The sequence below is a fragment of the Aethalodelphis obliquidens genome, unplaced genomic scaffold (assembly GCF_003676395.1).
Source record: "Aethalodelphis obliquidens isolate GAN/ISIS:26980383/991018 unplaced genomic scaffold, ASM367639v1 scaffold84, whole genome shotgun sequence".
Taxonomy (NCBI): domain Eukaryota; kingdom Metazoa; phylum Chordata; class Mammalia; order Artiodactyla; family Delphinidae; genus Aethalodelphis; species Aethalodelphis obliquidens.
In genome coordinates, this window is record NW_020838028.1 from 508,752 (window position 1) to 532,594 (window position 23,843).

The 23,843-nt window shown below is 40.4% G+C and overlaps 1 protein-coding gene across 4 annotated transcripts; it reads left to right on the top strand.

The window, feature by feature from the left end:
- Positions 1–136: 136 nt before the first annotated feature.
- SLC38A2 (solute carrier family 38 member 2) lies at positions 137–14,418 on the top strand. 4 transcript variants are annotated; one of them, XM_027093511.1, is made up of 16 exons: positions 138–406; positions 1,539–1,736; positions 2,025–2,106; positions 2,252–2,367; positions 5,292–5,365; positions 5,468–5,560; positions 5,691–5,772; positions 7,195–7,277; positions 7,674–7,732; positions 7,824–7,991; positions 8,400–8,479; positions 8,596–8,696; positions 9,280–9,404; positions 9,759–9,903; positions 10,008–10,105; positions 11,406–14,418. In XM_027093511.1, the coding sequence occupies exons 2-16, from the start codon at positions 1,621–1,623 to the stop codon at positions 11,502–11,504; spliced, it is 1,521 nt and encodes a 506-aa protein (XP_026949312.1). In that variant the 5' UTR covers positions 138–406; positions 1,539–1,620; the 3' UTR covers positions 11,505–14,418. The 4 variants fall into 4 exon arrangements, 3 of the variants coding, with proteins under 3 accessions (XP_026949314.1, XP_026949312.1, XP_026949313.1); XR_003430077.1 differs by lacking the exon at positions 9,759–9,903 and having other exon boundaries at positions 137–406; XM_027093513.1 differs by lacking the exons at positions 9,759–9,903; positions 11,406–14,418 and having other exon boundaries at positions 137–406; positions 10,008–10,458.
- Positions 14,419–23,843: the final 9,425 nt, after the last annotated feature.

Consider the following 23,843-nt stretch of genomic DNA (forward strand, 5'->3'; position numbering starts at 1 on the left):
GCGGGCGGGCGGGGGGCGGAGCCCAGGTGGTGTTGATACACAAAGAGCAGGCACCCGGGGGCTGGGGCCCCGCCCACTGACGCGTCCTCCAAGGCGGCCGCTATAACCCGCCGCTCGCGCCGCTGGCTCCAGAGCCGCGCGAGGCTGCCGAGCTGGAGCGCTTTTCCTGCAGAACCGCCAGCTGCCCGACCACGCGTTCCCGCACACTCGCTCCTTTCCCTTCAGACGGCGGACGCCGGACGATTGGAGCGGCAACTTGCCATTTCCTTGTTTAGTTAAAATTGCTTTCCTGCCTCTAGTTGGATTTTCCGTTTTGTTTTTCTTTTTTTTACAATTTTTGTTTGAGAAAAACTCACCGAAGGCGTTTGCGTGTTGTTTCCGGGATACAGGAGTCGAGCCTACTGAGGTAATGCGCGCGGGGGCGTCTGCAAAGGGCTCGGGGCCCGGGCGGGAGTGGGGGAGGGGCGTCCGGGAGGGGCCGCGGCGGGAAGGCAGCTGCCGCGGTCGTTTACTCCTGGGGAGGGCTTTTTCGGTGTGCTAGCCAGCCTTCGATCCCGGTCCGCACCGAGGTCGCGGCCCTCCTCCGGGCGAGGGAGGGGCGCGGGGGCCGCGTGCCCGCCCGGAGCGGAGCCGCATCCTCCTGTTAGGGGGAGGGGAGCCAGCCGGGCCCCGAGGCTCCGTTGCGACAAGTCTTGTGACTGAATTGAATTAATAAAAATAATTACATAAACGGGTCTTGGAATTTGGGGGCGACGGGAGTGGGTTCGGGCTTTTAGTGTAGCGGAGGCCAGGATTGGGGAAGACAAGCGGGAACGTTTGACAATCGGCGATCGATATTGCATCAGTTTCCTTTTCGGGCAGAGGAGGGGCCGGCCGGGCGAAGCGCTCGCTAGCCAAATGCCTGTGGACTGGTGTGCTCGAGGGCACGGGCGTGCGCGTGTAAACAAACCCTTGACGCCTCTGCGCGCCCTCTGCTCCCTTTCTCGGGAGAGGACTCATGTTCGCCCTTTCCGCCCCCTTCGAGTCTGTCTGCTGCTGAGGCATTTCGCCATCTGGGGGCTCCAGGTGTGAAAGGACGAATTACGCGGCATTGCTATTGTAAATGTTAGAAAGGGGGAGCTGTGCGCCTGGGCTACATGCAGTGCACACCTAGCCAATGCCTGGGTGGGATGTTTGCCCTGCGTGCCTGTGCACGACCTAGGAGGCTGCGGGAAAAGCAAAACAGAGCCCCCGCACCCCTCCCGTGAAACTTGAGAGAATGGAGAGGGAGAAACACTAAATTCCGTTGGAGAGGGTCATCGGGGTCCGGGGGGGCGTGGGCCTCCGCAGGCGCAGCGCTGCAGGGGGACCATCTTTGTTCTCCGCGGCTCCGCGGTCTGTACTTTTCCGCCCCTCGGCGCGCGCCCCCGCCCTTCGCGCTCGGCTGGTACTTTTCCACTCGCCTGGCCGGGGATGAATCAGCCTAGCAGCGCCGCCCGGCGGCGTCACGTGACCAGGGCGGGCTCTGCAGTCCTGACGCGCCGCCTCTACCTTCACAGGCAGCCGCGCGGGCCAGTGCATCTCCAAGGACAAAAGGAGCCGAGCGTTACTCGCTGTGCCTGATTCCTCCTGCCGACCAGCATGAAGAAAGCCGAAATGGGAAGGTTCAGTATTTCCCCAGATGAGGACAGCAGCAGCTACAGTTCCAACAGTGACTTCAACTACACCTACCCCACCAAACAAGCTGCTCTGAAAAGGTGGGAGAAGTTGTGTGCTTTTTAAAAAACGGCCTGTGTGCATCGGAGGTTCTTTACCTGGAACTCTTCTTCTGTTGCTTTAAATTACTGTAGCGTTTGGAGAGAGCGTGTAATCTCTGGAAGATTATCCGGTGGTTGCCATGACATGGTTTCGTGTGAAAGTCGACTACTACTTAATACGCATTTAAGTAAAGATGTGTGACAGCTAAACGCGGGGACCGTTTTCTGTTGAAGCATTCCTTTGTATATTTCAATCCAATTTAGGATTTTTTTTTTCTTTTTTTGTAGCCATTATGCAGATGTAGATCCTGAAAACCAGAACTTTTTACTTGAGTCGAATTTGGGGAAGAAGAAGTATGAAACAGACTTTGTAAGTTAAAAATAATTTATGTTTCTGTGGCTTTATGGAGTAAAAGAATAGTTTTACTTTTAGATTTCAAATCTAACTTGCCCAAAGCTGGTTTTCTCCATTTAATTATTGTTATATGTTTGGTTATCGTTTTCCCTCTATGTAGCATCCAGGTACTACTTCCTTTGGAATGTCAGTATTTAATCTGAGCAATGCGATTGTGGGCAGTGGAATCCTTGGGCTTTCTTATGCCATGGCTAATACTGGAATTGCTCTTTTTATGTAAGTATGTGTAAGTAGTGAGTCTGCCATGCAGGGCAGTAAATATGATGATACAACATATATTTTGGCTCCAGAGACTGAATTTACAGTTGAAGTAGTTGGCTTAAAAATCATTTGCTTAAAAGTTAAAATATGAGAAATCTGAAAATCTCTTTATTCTGCTACGTAACTGCATGATATCAAAAAAGCCAATTAGGTAGGAAAAATTAGGACAACTCTTAAAACCGATAATTAAACCAAAAAGTCTTTAAAGTCAAAGGGGATAGTTACAGTTGAATAGGGCTTGAATATTTAAAAAGAACTGTTGATAAATCCAGGGTAGAATTTTTATTCTGGCAAACTCTGAAGCAAGAAATATTAAAAAGCATGGTATCCTTCAAGTCAGTTTGGTAAATTGACAGTCTCCCCAAGGACCTGTGGCTCCTTTTGTACATAAAGAAAACAACTTTTTTTTTTTTTTTAATATATAGGGTGTGGTGGTATTTGTCTAACCTAGAACATGTTTTTAAGAAAAGTGAGTCAATTTTCTGGACCCTGAAAAGCAACCCATATGTGATTTTTTAATTTATTTTTTGTTTTCTTTTTAATATTTATCTCTTCCAGGTCTATGTGATTGCCACAGCAAAAGATGAATATTTTAATAAGTACCTCCTTTGCATTCCCTTTTTTTTCCCCCTAGTTGTCCAGTTAGAATTAGTTACTCCTGTGCTTTCCAGCGTAAATACCTAGAATAGAATTTTGGAGCTGTAGAAGACTTTAGAACAGCAGTTTTTAACCATTTGCGGGGGGGGTGGTCACTGACCTTTGGAGAATGTAAAAGTATGGACCTTATTCCCAGGAAAAAACAAGCATAAAAGAAAAATACATGTGAAGTTTAGTATGCGTTTTCAGTGATGTTTGTATCATAGCAACTAAGATTGGGCTTCTGTGGGCTCCTGGCTAAGGAACTTTCAGTGGAAGATATTGTGATTTACTATCAGGCAAAGAAACCACATATGCACGTAGCGTGGAATTGTCTCTTTGCTACAGATATGTTTTAGTTAACTGACTGGTGCCTTCTACTCAAGTTATTTTTTTCTAGCAGAATAGAATGTTCATGAAAAGAAAAGCAGACCTTCGCAAAGCTCTGCTTCGTGGTGAAATTCCACGCTGAAGTTAAGCATGGCTTTGAGCTTTGGAAGCTAGGATTCACTCAGCTTGCTTCATGAGCATGAGGCTTTTTGACATCTAAGACCAAGAGCCAGGAATTTTTGTAGAAAGGACCCTAGAGTTTCAAAGTTTTTAGTGGGGTACTTGAATGGCATCATTGTTAAATATTTGAAACCCTTCCTAACTCTTAATATAAAAACTGGAGGCAGTTTTTAAATGCTCCCAGTGTGGTTATGGTGCAGAATTTACATGAGATAACATGGCACCTTTGTTTCGTAAGAGAAAGCAAAATTCTGATATGTTACCCTTGCACTTTTGAAATTATTTATACTCTAATAGGGTCTGTATGTTTGATGATGAACCATTTAATAAATGGTTAAATAATATTAAGAGTGCTAAAGTGAGTTTTTAAATCCATCAGTATTTTACAACGTATATTTGGAGGTATAGACCTAAATGGTTCAAAAGCCACATGGCTGCTATCATCTGGTTAAACAACTCTTGTAGCTTACCCTTTAAAGTAGACTCAACTTGAGGTTGAAAGTGACCTCAAGGCTTATGAAGTCTGTTCATTCCTCATTGTCCTTTCTGTGTAAAAGAAAGGACTGAATTTGTCAGCACGCTTTGAACATTGTCTTTGATTAAGCCATGCTTTGTCCAGTTAGAGATGAGGCTGATTGTGTCATTTCCACTGCAGATTAGACCCCATGAAACTTTGGGCATTAGAATGGCAGCTTAATGCTACCACCTATGTTTAACTAAGAGACCTCAGTTTCTTTGCCAGTACCATATAAGGTACTGTATTCAGTTTGCCAGTAAAGAATTTGGAAAATGTGACTGTCTTCTTGTTTGCAGAGTTTTCTATGAGTTTCCCTGATTTTGATTTGGTGTTGTTCCTTTTAATAAAAAGAAATTTATGTTCTTCTTGGCTTGCGTGGGGGGAAGAAAGTAAAGCTGGAATGAGAGAGGACGTGTGCCCTAAAGGAAAACGTAGTGACTCAGTGGAGAACTTTTAGTTCCTCTCTATTCTATTTTTTTTTTTCTCCTGTTCCATCCAAGCGAAAGTACTGAGGGAGGAGACAGCCCAGTCGGACTGATAGCCTGCTTGTTCTAGCGCAGGCATTGTTTAACTGACAATGCTGGGCCTGTCTTCCATACCATGGTGTGCAATGTAGTATATGGTTCCAGTAGTTACTTCTCTGATTTGTGCCCATTTGTATGTAAAGCTGTGCCTGACACTTAACATGTCAGTATCTTTCCCTCCACTTCCTTTATAGTCCCATTCCTTTGCTTATCTACGTGGTCCAAGTAGTCTCAAGACCTTTCCTGAATCTGTCTCATTTGTATTTCACAAGTAACTGGCAGGTGTTAAAACCATTTTATAGATAAAAGGAACTATACAATGCAGAGAAGTGGCAAGTACACAGCTAATTATCATGGTGCCAGGATCAAAATATAAGTCTTGTAACTTTACCACTGAAAAGTTAGGTTTTCCAGTGTCTCCCAGCACCTTTGGTTCAGTGGGTGAACCCTGTTCTTAACCAGTACTGTAGAGTTATTACCTGAGACATGATGCAGTCATGTTTAGTGCCAGGTAAGAGAACTTGTTGACACTCTAGTCAGGAGAGTGAACACCTGTCCTTGGGGGCATTCTGTCTAGTACACAAAATATTAGGACAAGTTCCATATTTAATGTTTAAATAAAGCCAAAAAGAATCGTTTTTAAATATAGACGTGCTTATTTATAACCCTGTGCCTTTTCCTTCTCTCATCAGAATCCTGTTGACATTTGTGTCAATATTTTCCCTGTATTCTGTTCATCTCCTTTTGAAGACTGCCAATGAAGGAGGTATGGTGGCATTTTTGATATTTCTAAAACAGGTATGCCTGTCATGATTTTCTTCCTCTTATAAAATACTTGCTTCATGCTTCTGTGTTCCTTAAATTACAGGGTCTTTATTATATGAACAACTGGGACATAAGGCATTTGGAATGGTTGGAAAGCTTGCAGCTTCTGGATCCATTACAATGCAGAACATTGGAGGTAAGAATTTTTAAAGGACAGTTTGGGTAGACTTTTTTGCTCTTTATGTAGCGGAGAGTGGTGACACGTTACTTTTGGTGTCACACGCCACATTTTGCACTTGTAATGGTATAATTTTGTTTTCCTCCAGCTATGTCAAGCTACCTCTTCATAGTGAAATATGAGTTACCTTTGGTGATCCAGGCATTAATGAACATTGAAGATACAACTGGGTAGGTGCTAAGTAAGGTTACTCCTAAGAAACAATTACAGTCTAAAATGGTTAGATACATTTTTATCAAAGTTGGATACAAAATGATTATCAGTAAATTATTTTTTGTAAATGCTCCTGTTGAAACTGACCAAGAAGTCCTGCCGGAAACTGATTTGAAACTTTGAGAATGAAAGGCCAAAGACAGTAGTTATAGGACAAGTTATACTAGTTCTATAACTCTGAATAACAAATTTCTGACCTGCGTGTGAAAACAGGTTTTCTGGAACTACTTCCCTTTTCTCTTTATATTTACTGTCCCAAGAAATTATAGTTGAATAACTCATACCCCAACCTAAGTTAGGATTAACATTTTGAATTACATTAAAAATCAATTCCTGTCTGATTTTTGTGAATTTGAAATTTCATATATTTAAAGTGCAGCATACCAGAAAATGTATGGCTATGCTGTACAAACCTTGTCCTTCTAGCGAAGTTATTCATCCGAGTGGACTAACAGGTTTTTATCTAAAGTACACATGAGGAGGGATAATGTACTTCACAGCTTACATGCAGCTCATTATCTCAAAATAGAGAGGTTTGGTTATCTCTGTGGCATTTGAAATTTAGTTTAGTAAGCTGATCTTTAAATATTAGTTTTCTGTGGGGGGGGGTCTTTATTGCTGAAGGAAGCAGAGTACAATTGACAGGGCAATTAGAATTTGAAAATAAGTGATTTTAAATGGTGTAGTTGATTACCTAAAAAGGAAAAGGCATTGCTAGAATGCTTAGGAGAGATGCATAACATTTTCTCTTGAGTTCAGAAGGGATCTTTTTACTGTTGGAGTCAAGGTGGGTCAAGGTGTCACAACATACTCTTGGCAACCTGGAATAAGTTCTTGTTTTAGGGGACTGGGTTTTGTTGTTTTGTTTTTGCCTATGTATTTTATCGAAGCGTGAGAAATTCCTTGTTGAAATGTTTAGTAAGTACATTTGCTAACAAATGTCTGAAAGAAACTTGTTATAAAATTTCCTTGTTTCCAGCATCAAAAAAAGTGAGCTAAAGCTATGATGAAGTTGGCACACAGTTTTCTAAAAATGCTTAAAGATAAGATTACTGGCTTAACAATGCCACTTTGTTCCCTACATTAGTATCAAGCCTTTAAGAAGCATTTTATGTTATGAATCAGCTGGCAGCCTTCCCAGAGCAAACAGTGGGACAAAAGTTACACTGTTTGAGATCCCATCTCTAACCTGAGTGAATATTCATTGAGCGCTCAAAGTTAGAAATCTATTCTGTCTATGTGGGCTTTTTGAATAAGCGATACTCTTTCCAAACCTGTCTTTTTTTAAAGTATAAAACGAGTCTTGTGAAAAGAAATGTATGTTATTCTGAGTATATTTGTGGCTGGTTGTGACCTTGTTTTTCTTTTCTTTAATTCAGATTGTGGTATCTGAACGGTGACTATTTGGTTCTGTTGGTCTCACTGGTGCTCATTCTTCCCTTGTCCCTGCTGAGGAATTTAGGTGAGCACACCCATCTCTAAAGAAAATTGAAATGAGCCTCACCAGCTGGTTGGCTTCCTTTTCATAGAAATTAATAAGAGCTAAAGAGCCCCGAAAACATACCTTTGTGAATATCAGCATTCAGAACTTGTAGGTCTTTGAAAAATTCTAGCAGGATGGTTACCAAAGGGCCCAAATATTCTGTTGACATTTACAACATCTTGTGCTTTATAAAAATAAAAAAGGATAATTGTTATTGATTTAGTTATTAACAAGTATTTTTAAGTTATTCTACATCTTACTGTATATGAATTAGAAATTTGATGTGTCCACACTGAAGTCTTGCAAGCAGAATTGAGTTATATTTGCCCTAAACCTGTTTTAGTAAACGAATACCAATTTTTTTTCTCCTTATAGGATATTTGGGGTACACCAGTGGCCTTTCCTTGTTGTGTATGATGTTCTTTCTGATTGTGGTAGGTATAATTTTTCTTTAAAGCTAGAGATTCTTTTTCTAAGCCCTGTCGCATTATTCAGTCTAACAAATGCAAAATAATGTATTTTCAGGTGGTTTGCAAGAAATTTCAGATTTCTTGTCCTGCAGAAGTTGCTTTTCTTATTAATGAAACAGTAAACAGCACCTTAGCACAGCCGACAGCTTTTGTACCTGATGTGGCTTTTAATATGACTGAAGGTGATTCTTGCCAACCACATTATTTTATCTTCAACTCACAGGTAACTATAATCTTTGTGTCCTCAGAGGAAGATTTTAGGGAAGAAAACAGGGAAAATACCCACTAGAAATTTTAAAACACTCCCAAGGTAAAGGAAGATCAGGTAATAGCTGCCCTTTAGGAAACATGATTAGCTCATTATTGAGGACTGAGAAGAAAGTGTTGGTTTGTAGCTTAGAATAGATTGAGAGATGAAATGATCATCTGATGTTCATAACTGATACATTTGGAAATGGAGGATATCGATCACACTTAGTGAAAAAATTAGAAGAGTGGGAGCTAATTATGCCAGAAAACATCATTTTAGGCTTTGATTCTAAGATTAATAAATATAAATACAAGCTGCAGAACTGTGATAACATGAGTTTGTTATATCAGGATATTAAGAAAGTGTTTACGTTTTTTGCAGACTGTCTATGCTGTGCCAATTCTGACCTTTTCATTTGTCTGTCATCCTGCTGTTCTTCCCATTTATGAAGAGCTTAAAGGGTGAGTGCTTTTTACCTACTTTTATATACATTTATTGGAAAAACTAGAAAAATTTTCAATTACTGCTATAACTGCTGCTAAAGTATGCATCTGTATTTTCCTTTGAATTTGCATAGCCGCAGCCGTAGAAGAATGATGAACGTGTCCAAGATTTCATTTTTTGCCATGTTTCTCATGTACCTGCTTGCTGCCCTCTTTGGATACCTGACGTTTTATGGTAAATAATGTCTAGTTTACAAAAAGGATAGTTAACGAAATGGAATTGATACTTTCATGTGTATACTTCTGTCATTTTAAAAACTGGGTCTGTTTTGGTATATTTCATATTTGTGATGAACAATTGAATTTAGAGCTTAGAATTTCCTGCAGCGTATATTGAGTCAGTGACTTCTAGAATCCACGTTCCCAAATCTACCATTAGCCATTCGAGGGCATTTTTTACGTGATGTGCTTGCATTTAGGTTCAGCCTGACTCTCCTCTCCCACCCGCTTCCGATTAATACAGCACACACACACACACACTGTAAGCCAGACCATGGGATTTAGCTATTTAGCTCCTGTTGTTTTTAATGGGGGTCATGTGGCTAAATCTCTCCTTGGTATTTAGAAACTTTTTTTCAATGTTATTTTAATTGCATTAACCCTAATTCAAATTAATCTTATTAACCTCTTAGTTTGTGGTCGTTTTGTGAGTAGCTAATAACTTTGGTGCAGATTTTCCCGTTAAGTTAGATTTTCTAACTAATCTCCAAAGAGGACAGCACACTTGAAGCTTTTTTTTTCTTGGCCTTTCTCTGTAGAACACGTCGAGTCAGAATTGCTTCATACCTACTCTTCCGTCATGGGAGCTGATGTTCTGCTTCTCGTCGTCCGTTTGGCTGTGTTGGTGGCTGTCACCCTGACAGTACCTGTAGTTATTTTCCCAGTAAGTAACCTTTCAGTAGGAATGAATTGTGAAACATGAAGATTTGTGTGATTTCTATGTTTTGGGAGAAGGGAAGCACTGCTACAGCAGTATCGAGTTGATGTGGGTTTTTGAAGGTTTTTTTTTTTTTTTTAATGTTTCATACATCTTTAAAACATATCCTGGGACATTTTTTTCCATAATTGAAGACACAGTGATCTTTCTAGTGTTCAGATATTTAGAAAACAGCAATTGAGGAGGGGTACAATTTTAGTATTTAAATAGCTGCTAGTTGATATATATATCCTGTTGTTTGGGGTTTGTTTTTTTCATTAATTAAATCTGCAGTTTTTATTTATCCACTTATTTTTGCAGATCCGGAGTTCCATAACTCACTTGCTGTGTGCAACCAAAGATTTCAGTTGGTGGCGTCATAGTATCATTACAATGTCTATCTTGGCATTTACCAATTTACTTGTCATCTTTGTACCAACTATTAGGGATATCTTTGGTTTCATTGGTAAGTTTTAGGAAGTATCAAAGTTGCTTGAAATATCAGGGATTTTAATGTTTATAAAATGAATAACAAGTGATTCTTAAGAACTGGTAAATGTTCTTTTACAGGTGCATCTGCAGCTGCTATGTTAATTTTTATTCTTCCATCTGCCTTTTATATCAAGTTAGTGAAGAAAGAACCTATGAAGTCTGTACAAAAGATTGGGGTGAGTGAGAGTTTATGACTGGAGAAATAATAATCTAATGCGAGAAGTTCCTCAACTGATTTTAATTTTAGTCTCCTAAATGTCATTTATTGTAGTTTCATTTTAAATTTCTAGTAAACAAATATATCTGTAACTGTGTACTTCACAGATGGAAGATTGGGAGAGGAGGTGAGAGATGGTTTGCCATCTAATATGCTTAAGTTAACTGCAAGAAAGTTATTAGATATTTTAGAAATAGGAATAGAGATAGAGTGTAAAGTAAAGACAATACAGACTCAGCTTTCAACGTTGTTTAACCAGTATTTGTTGGACTGCCTACTGTGTGACCAGCACTTAAATGGGCCTGGAGTATATAAGAGAAATAATGGGGTATTTAGTCAAATGAGACTAACCATTTTCAAAGCAAAGCTTGGGGGTTAGGGAGGGGGCCACTATTACACTTTAAAGTATAATGACGACTGATTTTACAAAGAATATGGTATGTTAACCACAAATGATCCTGGTGGGAATATTTGGGAGAAAGACTGCATTTCAGTCCTTATTCGCCACTACTATTGTAGTCTGAGTAAACTACTAGAATTGTTTGTGAACCAACAACTATCATCTTATTTCACCTAAAATATGTAGTGCAGTAACTGAAGGGGGTAGGATTAGGAGTAGACCTACTCTTGTCTCTTAGAAAAACCTCCAGCTTCAACTCAGGCTGCATTTTTAAGATGACTTGGATTTGATTTTGTAAGTTAAATTTTTTTCCTTCTAAAAAATGTAAAAATCCCAGTCCAGTTCTATTATATGAAATAATTTATTTAGCAAAGAAAATTGTTTACCCTTTCGTTTCATACAAAGGAATGAAACGGGAAAGTTTGAGAAGGTTTCAAAGATACAGTTACTTAGTACTCTATAGATAACCCCTTGATCACTCACTTAAGACAGTTTAACTATCTTTAGCAAGGTAAAACTGTAGCTCTGTGAAGTATTATGGACATGCTTTTAGTAATTATAAGCCCATTTTTAAAAGTAGAAGGAGGGGGCTTCCCTGGTGGCGCAATGGTTGAGAGTCTGCCTGCCGATGCAGGGGACGCAGGTTCGTGCCTCGGTCCGGGAGGATCCCACATGCCACGGAGCAGCTGGGCCCGTGAGCCATGGCCGCTGAGCCTGCGCGTCCGGAGCCTGTGCTCCGCAACGGCAGAGGCCACAACAGTGAGAGGCCCGTGTACAGCAAAAAAAAAAAAAAAAAAAAGGAATATTTAGCATACGTTTTGTTGCTTGCTGATCCGTTTTCTCTGTGTGCTCATTGCAGGCTCTGTTCTTCCTGTTAAGTGGCGTAGTGGTGATGACCGGAAGCATGACCTTGATTGTGTTGGATTGGGTCCACAATGCCTCCGGAGGTGGCCATTAACCAGCAGCACCACTAAAACTTGATAGTCCATTTGATGCCAGTGTTGAGTCAACTCTCAGCTACTATGAAATTTCGCCTAATTTTTCAGTTTCACTTCCTTTTGAAGTGCAGATTCCTCGCTGGTTCTTCTGAGTGCAGAATAAGTGAACTCTTTGTTTTGTTTTGTTTTTAAAGAAACTATTCTGTATGATAGAAATGGATATTAACAACAAAACCACGAGTCTCGGGTTAAGGGAAGTGACAATTTTATTCCATTCCAGAGAATGGACGAACTCTTAACTTTAATCAAGCCACATGTTTGGCTGTGTCATTGTTTAACTTGGATATTTTATGATTTTACTTGAATGTGCCTAATGGAACCATTCGATGTGAGAAACAATTCTTCTTAATTTACAGCAAAGTATTGAAATAACCATTGGGAAAAATACTATTATTTTTTTGTACCAAAAATATTTAAAGACCTCAGAAGCACTATTCTTTAAAAATTGCTTTTTTTGAACTTTATCCAAAAGCAGTTGTCAGTGAATTCTGTTAAAAAATAATTCATTGTTATTTAAAAACAAATACTAGTATTATGAAATGATTTGCCTTTTTGTAGGCATACTAAGCCAAATACTTTTTTTACCCAGAATAATTTTTAGAGAAAATGATGTAATGAAACATTGTACCATGAATAGGAGCATAGTTTTTATTTCCATTCAGACTTCACCATGAAAGGATAATTGGTTGATTGTGGCTATACCAAATCAGATGAACTCTCTCATCATCACCTTTCTTCTCTGTCCCCAAATAATTTGGTTCATTTAGACTGAAGTATTTATGGCTTCAATCTATTAGAATGGAAGATAATGCAGATATTTCTATGGGAAATAAAATAACTAATTTTGAGGTACCAAATAGTGCAATTGGGTAAAACAGGGTTTATTCAGTTGCATCTGCCTCCAGAGTTGTGTTAACAGCTCTGGGTTTTTTTTGGGCCAGCCCTTTTTTGGCATTGCTTCCAGCAGTGGAAAATGGGCATTTGATGGCTGTAGGCCAAAACTATTCTACCCAGAGAGTACAACTTTTCAAAATGCTCATCTGCTCCTGGAAGTGTGAATTACTTGACAATGTATGGTTTAGTTGTGTTCATGTTTTGTCTACAGTAGAGGTCTAATCCATAGGTTACACCAATATTTGGTACAATATAAGTTCTCTTCGTATAGGCCACTGGGTTTCTCATGCAGTAAGCTTTTTAAAAAACTCATGTGCACTGGCTTGTCATCTCATTCTTGTACAACATAGAATTACTTGTTTACATCCAACAAATGGTTAGCTAGGGAAAACAGTGCAACCTGAGTGTAACTATTGGTCCGACTGCATGACCACCCTTCCTATTTTAATCCCAGTTAGAAGTGAAAAAATTATTTGGCTTTAAGAGCACATTTATTGTACGTCATGGTGTATGGTGAATATATTATTAAATAATGTGGTACTTTGCTCATCAGGCATAATGTCTAAAATCTAATATACATAATTCCATTAGTGGTTGGGGGAAGCAAATAATGGAATCATTCATTGGTCACCTGGCTATAAGGTTGTTCTCTTGAACTAAACATTTCTAGTTTTAGGCAAGGGCCAGAAATGTGGCAGACATGATTTTTGTTTTGCATTCTTGTATTATATGTGACTAAATTACAGACAAGATGTGTCTGTAATCAAAGACCCTTGTGGAACTGGAAGACGTCTTGTAGTGCTACATTGGGTGAAACCAATGGTCCGTTTTTGTTTGTTTCTACGAAAATTAAAGTGGGGACCATCTCGAAAGGCAGTGAGAAGACAGATTCTACAGCACTGCTTTCATTCAGTTGGGCTCTTGGCACTCCATTCGACTCCAGAACCTCACCTCTAGCTCAGACCAAGAATTGGCACTTCTGGTTGGATTCCTGGAAAGAATTGCTCGTTGTGTATCTTAAGACTTGACCAGGGAATACCAAGTAAAGAGTTGTTCTCTACAGTTTACATCCTTTCTTATGGGAGAAAATACCATGGCAACCAGGAAGAAATGAAAAAAAAAAAATTCTTCTCACGGCAAATCGATGTGGGAGGCTCCTCCAATCTCCTGGCTGTTTGAGGTTCAGAATCAACTGCCACGGGTAAATTCCATTGCATGATTTTCTTGGAGCTATCTCGTCTACCTGGAGGTTCCTAAACAGTGAATTCCCAGTAATGAGCAGTCTTCAGTATTAAAACCACTGTCGTGTCACCTCATTTTGCATTACTGTCTTCCGTGGATGTTTCAGTTATAACTGTAATGTTATTTATAGAACAGCATTAATCCATTAAAGCTAACCTATTTTTCAATATTTATGATAATCTTATGTACATACATTGTCTGTCCATATGTATTTGTAAATAGGTTGTATATAATGTCAGGTTTGGGTCTTGGGTTCAAATGTATATATTCCTATAAGTTTCTTAACTGCATTTTGATGAATTCACATTATGTATCTATAAGAATGGTCCCAAAAGTACCTGTACAGAGATTTCAATAAACAAATTGTGTAAACACTAAAAATTTAAAATACTGTGTAAATTGTATTTGCAATAAACAGACTGGCTGAACATCACATTTTTTTCATGAAAACTTGGTGCAAGTTCAGATCTCTTACATTTTAAATAAGGTCTAAATTTTCAAAATGCAGTAGTTAACAAAATGATCTAGTGTAATAAAATCAAATATGATCTAGTGTGATTTAAGACCTTTGAGAACCTGGGTGTGTTAAGCTTTCTGTATATAATGTAAATATCCCCACTGTACTGTTAGAGGCCAACAATTCCAGTATGACTTGTTGGCAAAGAGTGCTACACCGTTTCAATGAAACATCCTATGTTTGTTTTAACTGAACTAAAATAAATACATGCTTAATCCTGAGTAGCGGTGTTTTATTTAAAGTAATGATAAGTCGTGTCTGGTGTATTTTGTAAGCACAGCAACCTAGCACTTAGTAGGGTTCCATATAATGTTAGTGATTATAATGAAGAGAATGGTCAGGAAGTTTAAGTTCCTAATGATGATAACCAAGTGTGAGGAGGAATGAAAAAAATGCTTAGCATCTGGAAGACCCAGGCTTGGGCCTGCTCTAAGCAGTGCGTCAAAATCACATCTGGGGAGCTTTTTTAAAATGCAGCTTTCTGGGGACTTCCCTGGCGGTCCAGTGGTTAAGACTATGCTTCCACTGCAGGGAACACGAGTTTGATCCCCGGTTGTGGAAATAAGATCCCGCGTGCTGCTGGGCTCGGCCAAAGAAAGAAAAAAAGGCAGTTTTCGGGAGCACGTGTGTATGTAGTCTGATTCCGTAGGTTTGGAGAGCACCTTTTCTCCCAGAAAGCTACTCAAGTGATTTCTGATGCACAAAGTAAGAAACAGGCCTGGGAAGAAGTCAGGTGAGTTCAGCCTTTGTGGAGTAGTCCCAGCAAAGGAGAGGAAGTGCTATGGCTGGAGAGGAATCAGACCAGCTGAGGGTTACCTGAGAGATGGACACTTGGGAGGAAGGTTACTAAGATACACAGGGTAGCTCAGGTATGGCCTGCTGGTAGGCTTAAAAACTTGGGGCTTAAAAAGTGAAATACCCAAAGCTGAAACAGAGAGGAAGTTAGAACAGGTGTGCTGGGGAGTGGTTCCAAAGGCATTTCCTTAATGCAAGAAATTTATATCCACTTACTAACAATGTTCAGAAGGGAAAGAATTATTTGTGACTAGAAAGTACAGCAGTTTGCAACAAATCTCAAGAACAAAAGACGAGTAGAGTTTTTAGTCATTCATCTGAGAAGCTTTAATTGAACACCTGTGTGCAACTAACGTGCCCATGGGAAAGAGGCTGGGGTAATGTGTCAGACTCAGGTTTTCACAGAATCCATACAGTTCTCAGTTAAGCCATTTTAAAAAAAAATACTGAAGTGAACCCAGGATGCCAAGTTATTGATCTGAAATTTAAAATACATGTTTGGCGGATGGGTCCCTTGGGATAAAAATTCAGTCCTACCGCCAGAGAGCCAGATATTTCCAGTAAGCCTGAGGAATAGCCGAGGAACATCTCGGAAGAACCAGGGCTGATTCTCAACTTGGAAGTGCTCTTAACCTAGAGAATTGGCTTAGTTAAGTTTCTGGTAACAAAGTAAAGAAGATCCACTTAAATTAGCTTCAGCAAAAATGGTGGCTGAGGGAGAGAGCTTAGGAGGAGATTGGGGTACCTCAGAAAATTAGAAGTTAGATAAACAGGCTAGATTTATTCTAGAGACCTCAGTGACAGGTGTGGAGACTTCACTGTGGGGCTCTACAGTTAGATTCCGAGCACTTTCTTCAGCCAGCCTCTCGAGATAAACATTGGCTAATGATGGGTCCTGCTCTCTAGTCAGGTGGGCAGGTGATACAGCACACCACGGCTGTGAGACCCACCCCTAAGGTTGGGAAAATAATTCTCACAGGAAAAGTCCTGTATCCCGGGAAACACCTCAGTTCAGGCAAACTGGGATGGTTGGTCTAATAAAACAGCCCAGAGATACTGATAAACTGTTTCTTTGGATTTCCTTTTTCCAATATAACTGTCAAATGAATAAATATGCCCTTCACAGCATAGTTTTGGTGAGGCTCAAAATTTCAGCAAAAATGTACTAAATGCTTGCAAAATAAATACAGCTAGTACCATGAAATCAAACACTCAGACTTCAAAGGTAAAGTTCAGTCGTCTTTAACAAGAGGGCTCCAACCGGAAGGCTTTCTTGCCTAGCCTATGATCTCTCCAGGTACCAGAAGCCATCTTTAACCTCTACCACATATAAGTGAGTCTGTGGCTGTGACATCCTTTTCCAAATCCCAGCCAAATTTGATAGTCCCCCCACGCAGGGTGAGGGAAACATTAACACAGCAAGCCTGATTGCTCACTACTTATGTCTTCGAGGGAATCATGAGTGACTGCTGGCCAGCTCCTGGGAATGCTGCCCTCAGAATGTTCGTTATGTGAGTGACTGACGATTTTGTTATATACACTGGAAGCAACGTATCATCCTCTACTGGCTTTTCAGGTTGCTTTACCAACACCAAGATTGCTGATGTGCACCTGATTTCATCGTTGGGGTTATGAGTCTTGGTTGCCAAGTCTGGTTGCAGAGCAGAATAGGCCTATGGGACCAGGAGTACCGCCCCCTCCGCCTCCTGCCCCCTGGCCTATAAAAGCCATGGACCTTGAGGCACATTAGGGCTTCCCCAGGCAAGGACATTCCGCACACGTCCCTATAGTTCAGTGCTGGGAAAAGAGCGTTCTTGTGTGGCCTCGGACAAGGAAGGTCTTGGAAGCCCGTGACAAACCTCTCTGGACCCCCCTGTTGCATATTTTTTCCTGTTGCTTTTGTTCTGTATCCTTTGTTGTAATAAACCTTAGCATTGACTATTAACTGCTATCGAGCCCTTCTGGTGAATCACCAAATGAAACACTTACGGCGTCTTTTCTCTCTACATCATCAGTTGTCAAACCTCATCAGCATCTCTTGCCTTCTCCAGGAAGAACCTATTCACAATGAAAGCCCCAAAGCAAGTTTTACTAAATATTACCTGGGGTGTGGGGTGTTGGAGGGTTAGACAGTAAAGGGACTTTTGACACTGCACATGCCACCGTGTGCAACTTCAGAAAATCCCATTTGACATATTTTTCCCCCAAGTCGGCCTGGCTGTGCTGTGAACTAGAGATTTTCTCTGTCTGCCCTTCCTCCCACACCAATACTCAGCCTGTCCTCTATTCTCATGAGTAGTTCAGTTCTGTCCTCAAATCTGCCAGTTCATCTCAGAGGAACAAAAGTTTGGAGTCATCAGGACCCACCCTCCTGAGATAGCAGTTTACTGGTCATATCTTTTTATTTCCAGTCTGCTTTTGAAGATCTCACTTCTGCTCCCTCCCTTCCTAAATGACTTACCTTAGTACTCTTTCTAACCACGTATATTATTTTCCCTGAATGGAGTTCTGGTAAGTTTAACTCTTTCATCTGATTATTTTTTAAAACTACGTGACATAGAGCCCAACCTGTAAAGTAGATAAGAGCAAAGCTGGGCTGGTTGAAACAGTCAGAGGTGAGGTCTGGAGCCTAAGTGCTCTGCCTCCCAACCTCTTTGCACCTGCTTCATCCCTCCATAGTGATCCACAAGACGAAGCCTTAACCTAGGGCTTTATGCAACGGGGTTCGAAAAACATGACTGTAAATTCTTTCAGGAGTATGAGACCCCAAGATAAGAGGAATCCTGCCAGCCTGAAGCTCAGCTGCTGAGTCCCCTCTTTCTCTCCTTATTGTCAGGATGGTGGCCTTGGCTTCCTGTCTACAACTCAATCGTCTTTGTCTCAGTACAATCCAAGAGCCTCAAGATGGACACGAAGTTCACAGAGTTCCAGTCTCCTTGACTGTGAATGTGTTGCTGAGGGGATCCTCAAGTCCTTCCAGGTATATCTAAGGTGGAGCAGGTGAAGAAATCAAAGTGGAAACGAGACACAGTGTCAACTAATCCATTTCCTGTCCCCTACTCAAGAATGATGCCATCGCCAAGAATTGCTTTCAGGTTGCCGAAATTGTAGTCTCTCTAGATAGGTAGGGTAAGAAACCTTAAAAAAAATGTTGACCTTTGGTTACATCTAGTTCTGGAGGTCTTTAATTTTAAAAGGACAAGATATCATAAACCAATCTTCTGAACCATCTGTTTCTCAGAGATCTGGGGAATTATTCCTAGGTCCTAAGTGTATAACGTTAAGCTTCCAAAGTTATATACATGCTTACTGAAAATGTGGCAGAATCACACATCAACATAGTTTTTAAGAGTGAGGTATCTGGTCTAAATAAGCAATAAAATACCCAAATAGATTGAAGATGCCACTTTAAGGATACAATTCTAGCAAGCAGCAGTTTAGTTTTCTTGAGGGGAAAGGCACACCTTAAGTTTTGGTAAATGATGCAATTTCTTCCAGTGTCTCCAATCTACTGTAACCTATCATGGAATCAGGGTGTGTTCCAAGCCGAAACCAAGCTATATTTCTTTTAAATTTCCTTTCATTTTCTTTGTATTTTGCCTTGAAAGTGAGTCAAAGTCTCAAGAGATGTGGAACTCATGGTTCACAACGCTTCTGCTCCAGATAGAGGGATTGTATTTTTAAACTGATCCCTAAATAGAAAGATCCAAAGAAGGAAATATGTGAAATATGAAAATCTCTTCTCAAAATGCATGAGAGCCTCATAAATTTGAAAATGTTCTTCCCTCATAAACTGTTCCAAAAAGAAATATTTAGTACTTACCACCTGCATTGGAGGCAATGAAGCAAGCAAGAGACCGCTCTTTCTTGCTCGTGCGGGAGAAGCTAGTGAAACAAGACTCTTTCTTCACACACACACACACACACACACACACGCACACACACACACACTACACACAAGCAATAATACTTACAAGGCCAGCACAGATTTCACTGCGGTACTTATTGAAGAAGAGTTAATAATCAACGATGCCAGGAGTTGCTCCACACTGGTTGTCACTATGCCACAGTTCATGGAAAGCTCTCCTGGTCTAGGTGGAAAAGCATGACCTTGTAGCTGTGCAAAGTTGGGTTCAAGATCTGATTTGCCATTACTAGCTGTGTGATCTCCAACAAGTTCCTTAACCTGCCCGTGCCTCATTTGGCTAACCTTTTAATAGAATTTAGCATAACTCCCATCAGGTAGTGCTTAGCACACGCCAGGTACTGTGCTGAGCGTAGTCACTAGAGGCGGTCCTGAGGGAGATGAGCCAAAAGCCTTATCCACAGCAGCAACCTTCAAGTCCAGGACTTCTGGGCAATGTACAGTGGTCTCTTCATTGGGGCTGATGCCCTGTTATGTCTACATTAGGTCTGGATGTGATTCTTCTTGCTCCAAGTCTTATGAACCAAAAAGATAAGTTATCAGCCCTCAATATACTATGCACTGAGGGTCAGAGGCAGGATAAATGAGCTAAATACTCCTGGAAGTCCAGGTCTGTAGCAATTCTAAAATACTGCTGGGCCGGGCTTCCCTGGTGGCGCAGTGGTTGAGAGTCCGCCTGCCGATGCAGGGGACGTGAGTTCGTGCCCCGGTCCGGGAAGATTCCACATGCCGCGGAGCAGCTGGGCCCGTGAGCCATGGCCGCTGAGCCTGCGCGTCCGGAGCCTGTGCTCCGCGACGGGAGAGGCCACAGCAGTGAGAGGCCCGTGTACCGCAAAAAAAAATAAAATAAAATAAAATATTGTTGGGCCAACCTGAGGAGGGCTTCCTACCCTGGGATAGGATAAGTTATTTAATTAAGTTCCAGTTCTGCCCTTAAGAACTGGATTCTTCCTTTTATGATATCCTGTTTAGCCTTATCAGAAGTGGGAATGAGTGAATAGCTCTTCCTTAGGTGTGAGGCAGTTTTTCCAGCCCATTTTCTACTCAGAGAAGGTTAGGCCCAAGGGTTGTTTTAAATCCTGAGCAGTCAATTTCTCTTCTCCAGGCTAGTGGTCCCTTTAGCATTTGAACTCACTCGAAAAATTTAGTCCTATTCTCGTCTGATTCCAGTGAATTTCATATGCCAATAGCCATACCCACAGTTCTTTGTGAGATATACTTCCTTTTTAAATTCGAGCTTATTTTGAGATAAAATTAATATATCATACAATTCACCCATTTAAAGTATAAGATTCAATGGTTTTTCGTATCTTCACAGAGTTGTGCAAACTTTGCCAGTACTTACAAAATGTTTTCATCATCTCAGAAAGAAACCCCACACCCGTTAGCAGTCACTCCCGATTTCCCCAACCTTCTCCCACCCCAGCTCACTCTACTCCCAGCAAGAGGCAAAAATATACTTTCTGTCTCTATGAATTTGCCTATCCTGGACATTTCGTATAAACTGGATCATATAATATACGGTCCTTTGTGCCTGGCTCCTTTTACTTAGCATAATATTTCCAAGGTTCATCCACATTGTAGCACGTATCTGCACTTAATTTCCTTTTATTGATGAAGAGTATTTCACTGTATGGATATACAGTATTTTATTTATCCATCAAGCAATAGACATTTGAATTGTTTCCACGTTCCTTCTATTATGTATAATGCTGCCACAAACATTTATGTACAAGTTTTTGAAAGGACATAAGTTTTCATTTCTCTTTCCTCATACATCTTGAATTTTCTACATGTCTTTGCTTTATTGCCTCTCTCTCTATCTCTGTCTCTTTCTGTCTCAATTGCAATTACCGTGGGCCTATCTTTGGTGAGAAAGACACACCTTAATTCATTCACCGTATTTGTTTGGGAAAGACACACCTTAATTCATTCACCCTATCTTGTCCAACTGAAAAGATACAGCAGGTGTCACCTTAACCCATACAGATTTTAACAATATACCTTATGGTTGTATCTTGCTTTGATCCTTGCTCCAGGGCTATTTTAATCAGACTTTGTTATCAGAGCATTGCTCAATGCTACTTTTTACTGTTTGTGGATCAGAAATGGTTGCATTTTGCAACCCTATTAATTCCCAAATTTGTAGACACTCTCTATTCCCTTTCCTGCTCACAAACTGGCCAATTGTTTTCTGAGCTCATCTATTTCTTATAATACCTTGCCAAACATAGTCATTAACAACCAACACAGGCTATAAACATTCTATTTTCCAACCTCTTCTTCTAAGGCTACAAATTCTTAAGGACTTGATGTGCCCACCAAATTACCTCAGATGACAATTTTATCAAATGTTTTGCCACTGCATAATGTGGATATACATCCATTCATCCTCCAATAATTGTTTTCTGCCACCTGCTACCAGCCCCTAAGCCAGTACCTCATTGTATGGGAATTTAATTAAAACAGAACTCTCTATGACATCCAGGCTAGACTAGGTGATGCTCTGGTAAAAAAAAAAAAAAAAAAAAAAAAAAAACACCAAACCAAACCCCCAGCATCTCAGCAGCTTAATTTACAAAATTTAGTTCTTGCTTATGCTACATGCTCAGTGCAGCTCACCAAGGCAATGAGAAAGTAAAAATAGCTTGGACAGTAAAAATCTGTCCTACCATTCATCAGATTGGAATAAAAGACACAGATAAAGCCAGCCACATAAGTTAACAGGAAACAATATTTCCCCCAAGGACACACAGCAGCTGTAAAGTGTCATAACAATCCCCTTCGTTAAGTGACTACCACTTTCTTCCTCGCTGAGAAACCGTTCTCTAAAATCGGAGACTATCAGAAATGTAAGTAATTTGATTTAAATTGTTGTTTGAAAAGATATCAGTAAGAGAGGAACAATCTACTCTTGCTGGGCCGGGTGGGGGGGGCAGTGTCTAAGTTACTCTGATGCAGAAAGCCATCTGGATTTACAGCCCAGATGCAGAGTTTCAGATAAGGGGTTTCTGCACACAGTGTCCCACATCTATCTTAGTTTTCTTTTTTCCAAGGAAACAAGACCCTGGGTCTACTTTGCAGTCTGAGTGTGATGTTGACCACTTTACACTGCCTTACTTTGCTTGGAGCCTATCAAAACACTGATTTATTTAAATGTAACTCAGACTCTACCCTGGCCCAGAATTCTCTCTATCCTAGTTGCATCTTTCGCTTTGGTTGGTGAGATGTACCACAGTTTCTCTGCTTTGTGATCTCCTTCATAGCAATGGGCCGATAAATTTGATTTTGCCTAACAAAGGGTTTGTTTTTGGTGGTTTGGGGTTGACTAGGCTAAGACAAGGGATTCAACTCATTGTAAACTTTTGACAATGGAAGATCTGTATTTTGTATAATGAAATAAATACAGGTTCTTGTCAGGCTCTGCCTTGGCCCTAAATTGTCTTAGTTTTCTGAAGATGAGTTACTCCTTTCCTGGAAAAATGAAGCCAATTGGTCTATATAACACAAGCCCTCACTCACAAAAGCCATTAGGTTTAGAAATAACAATAGCTAAAGTCCTAAAACTTCAGGGCAATTTGAGTACCAGGCCATCTCTTAAAATTCCATTGGAGCACAGCCAGGCTGCCACTGAGCCCATTTCTATCTCTGTCTCTCTAAGACACTAATTCCCTAGATAGCGGGAAGCCCTGCACTGGGTCCTGGGTAGTCGACATCTCTCAGTAATATGTGTAGAATAAAAGAGAAGGGAAGAGTTGTAAATATGCAATCTTTTCTCCACTCTCTATCCATCAGTGCGGTTCTCCCTAAAGAATAAGGAAGTCGATATTGGGAATTGCACCAAGAAGCCTCAGAGTTAGAAATCAGGGACATACACAGAGAAAGGGGTAGGACACCAGCCATTGTCCCAACAAGAAACAGATGTGGACAGGATAAAAAGAATTAATAAGGGAAGATGAAGAATCTGGGACAAGCAATAGCAGGGAACCTTTATCACCACTTGTCTGAAAAGGCAACAGGAGGGAAATGTAGAGCCTATTAAAAGCCAACAAACTACAAGTCCATCATCAGTCACTTCTCATTCCTTCCTCCCCTACAGCCCCAGCCCTAGCAACCACTAACATAGCTTCTGTCTCTACGAATTTACCTATTCTAGACATTTCATATAAATGGAATCCTACAATACATGGTCTTTTGTGACTGGTTTCTTTCACTTGGCATAATGTTTTCAAAGTCCATCCATCTTGCAGTTTACCTTGGTACTTCATTCCTTTTCATGACTGAATAATATTCCATTGTATGGATTATACTACATTTTGTTCGTCCATTCACCAGCTGATGGGCATTTGGGTTGTTCCCACTTTATGGCTATTGTGAATAATGCTGCTGTAAACATTTGTATACAAGTTTTTCTGTGGCCCTATGTTTTCAGTCCTTTGTAGTGTATACCTAGGAGTGAAATTGTCAGGTTATATATAATTCTATTTTTTACCTTTTGAGGAACTGCTAAACTGTTTTCCAAAGTGGCTATACCATTTTGCATTTCCACTAGCACAGTTCTAGTTTCTCCATATCCTCAAAAATGTTTTTTTGTCCGTGTTTTTGATTATTGCCATTCTTCTAATATCCATTTGATAATGTACTTGGGTTTCTTTTACCAGATTATTGAGTCAGCCTCTGGGATACGATAGGAATAGAGGTCTTGGTGGGGTAAATGCATCAGAGAGGGGTTAGAGCCAGGGTCTTCTTTTCTTTTGCATATATTATACGTGTGCATTTATATACACTCACACATACATACGAACATACATTTGAGTTTTCGGAGAAAAAGCATAGTCACGAACAAAGCATCTTTTCATAGACATTTGTATTTGTAAAGTGTTTCAAGGTAGAAAAATAACTTTAAACTAAATTCTGCTCCTAATT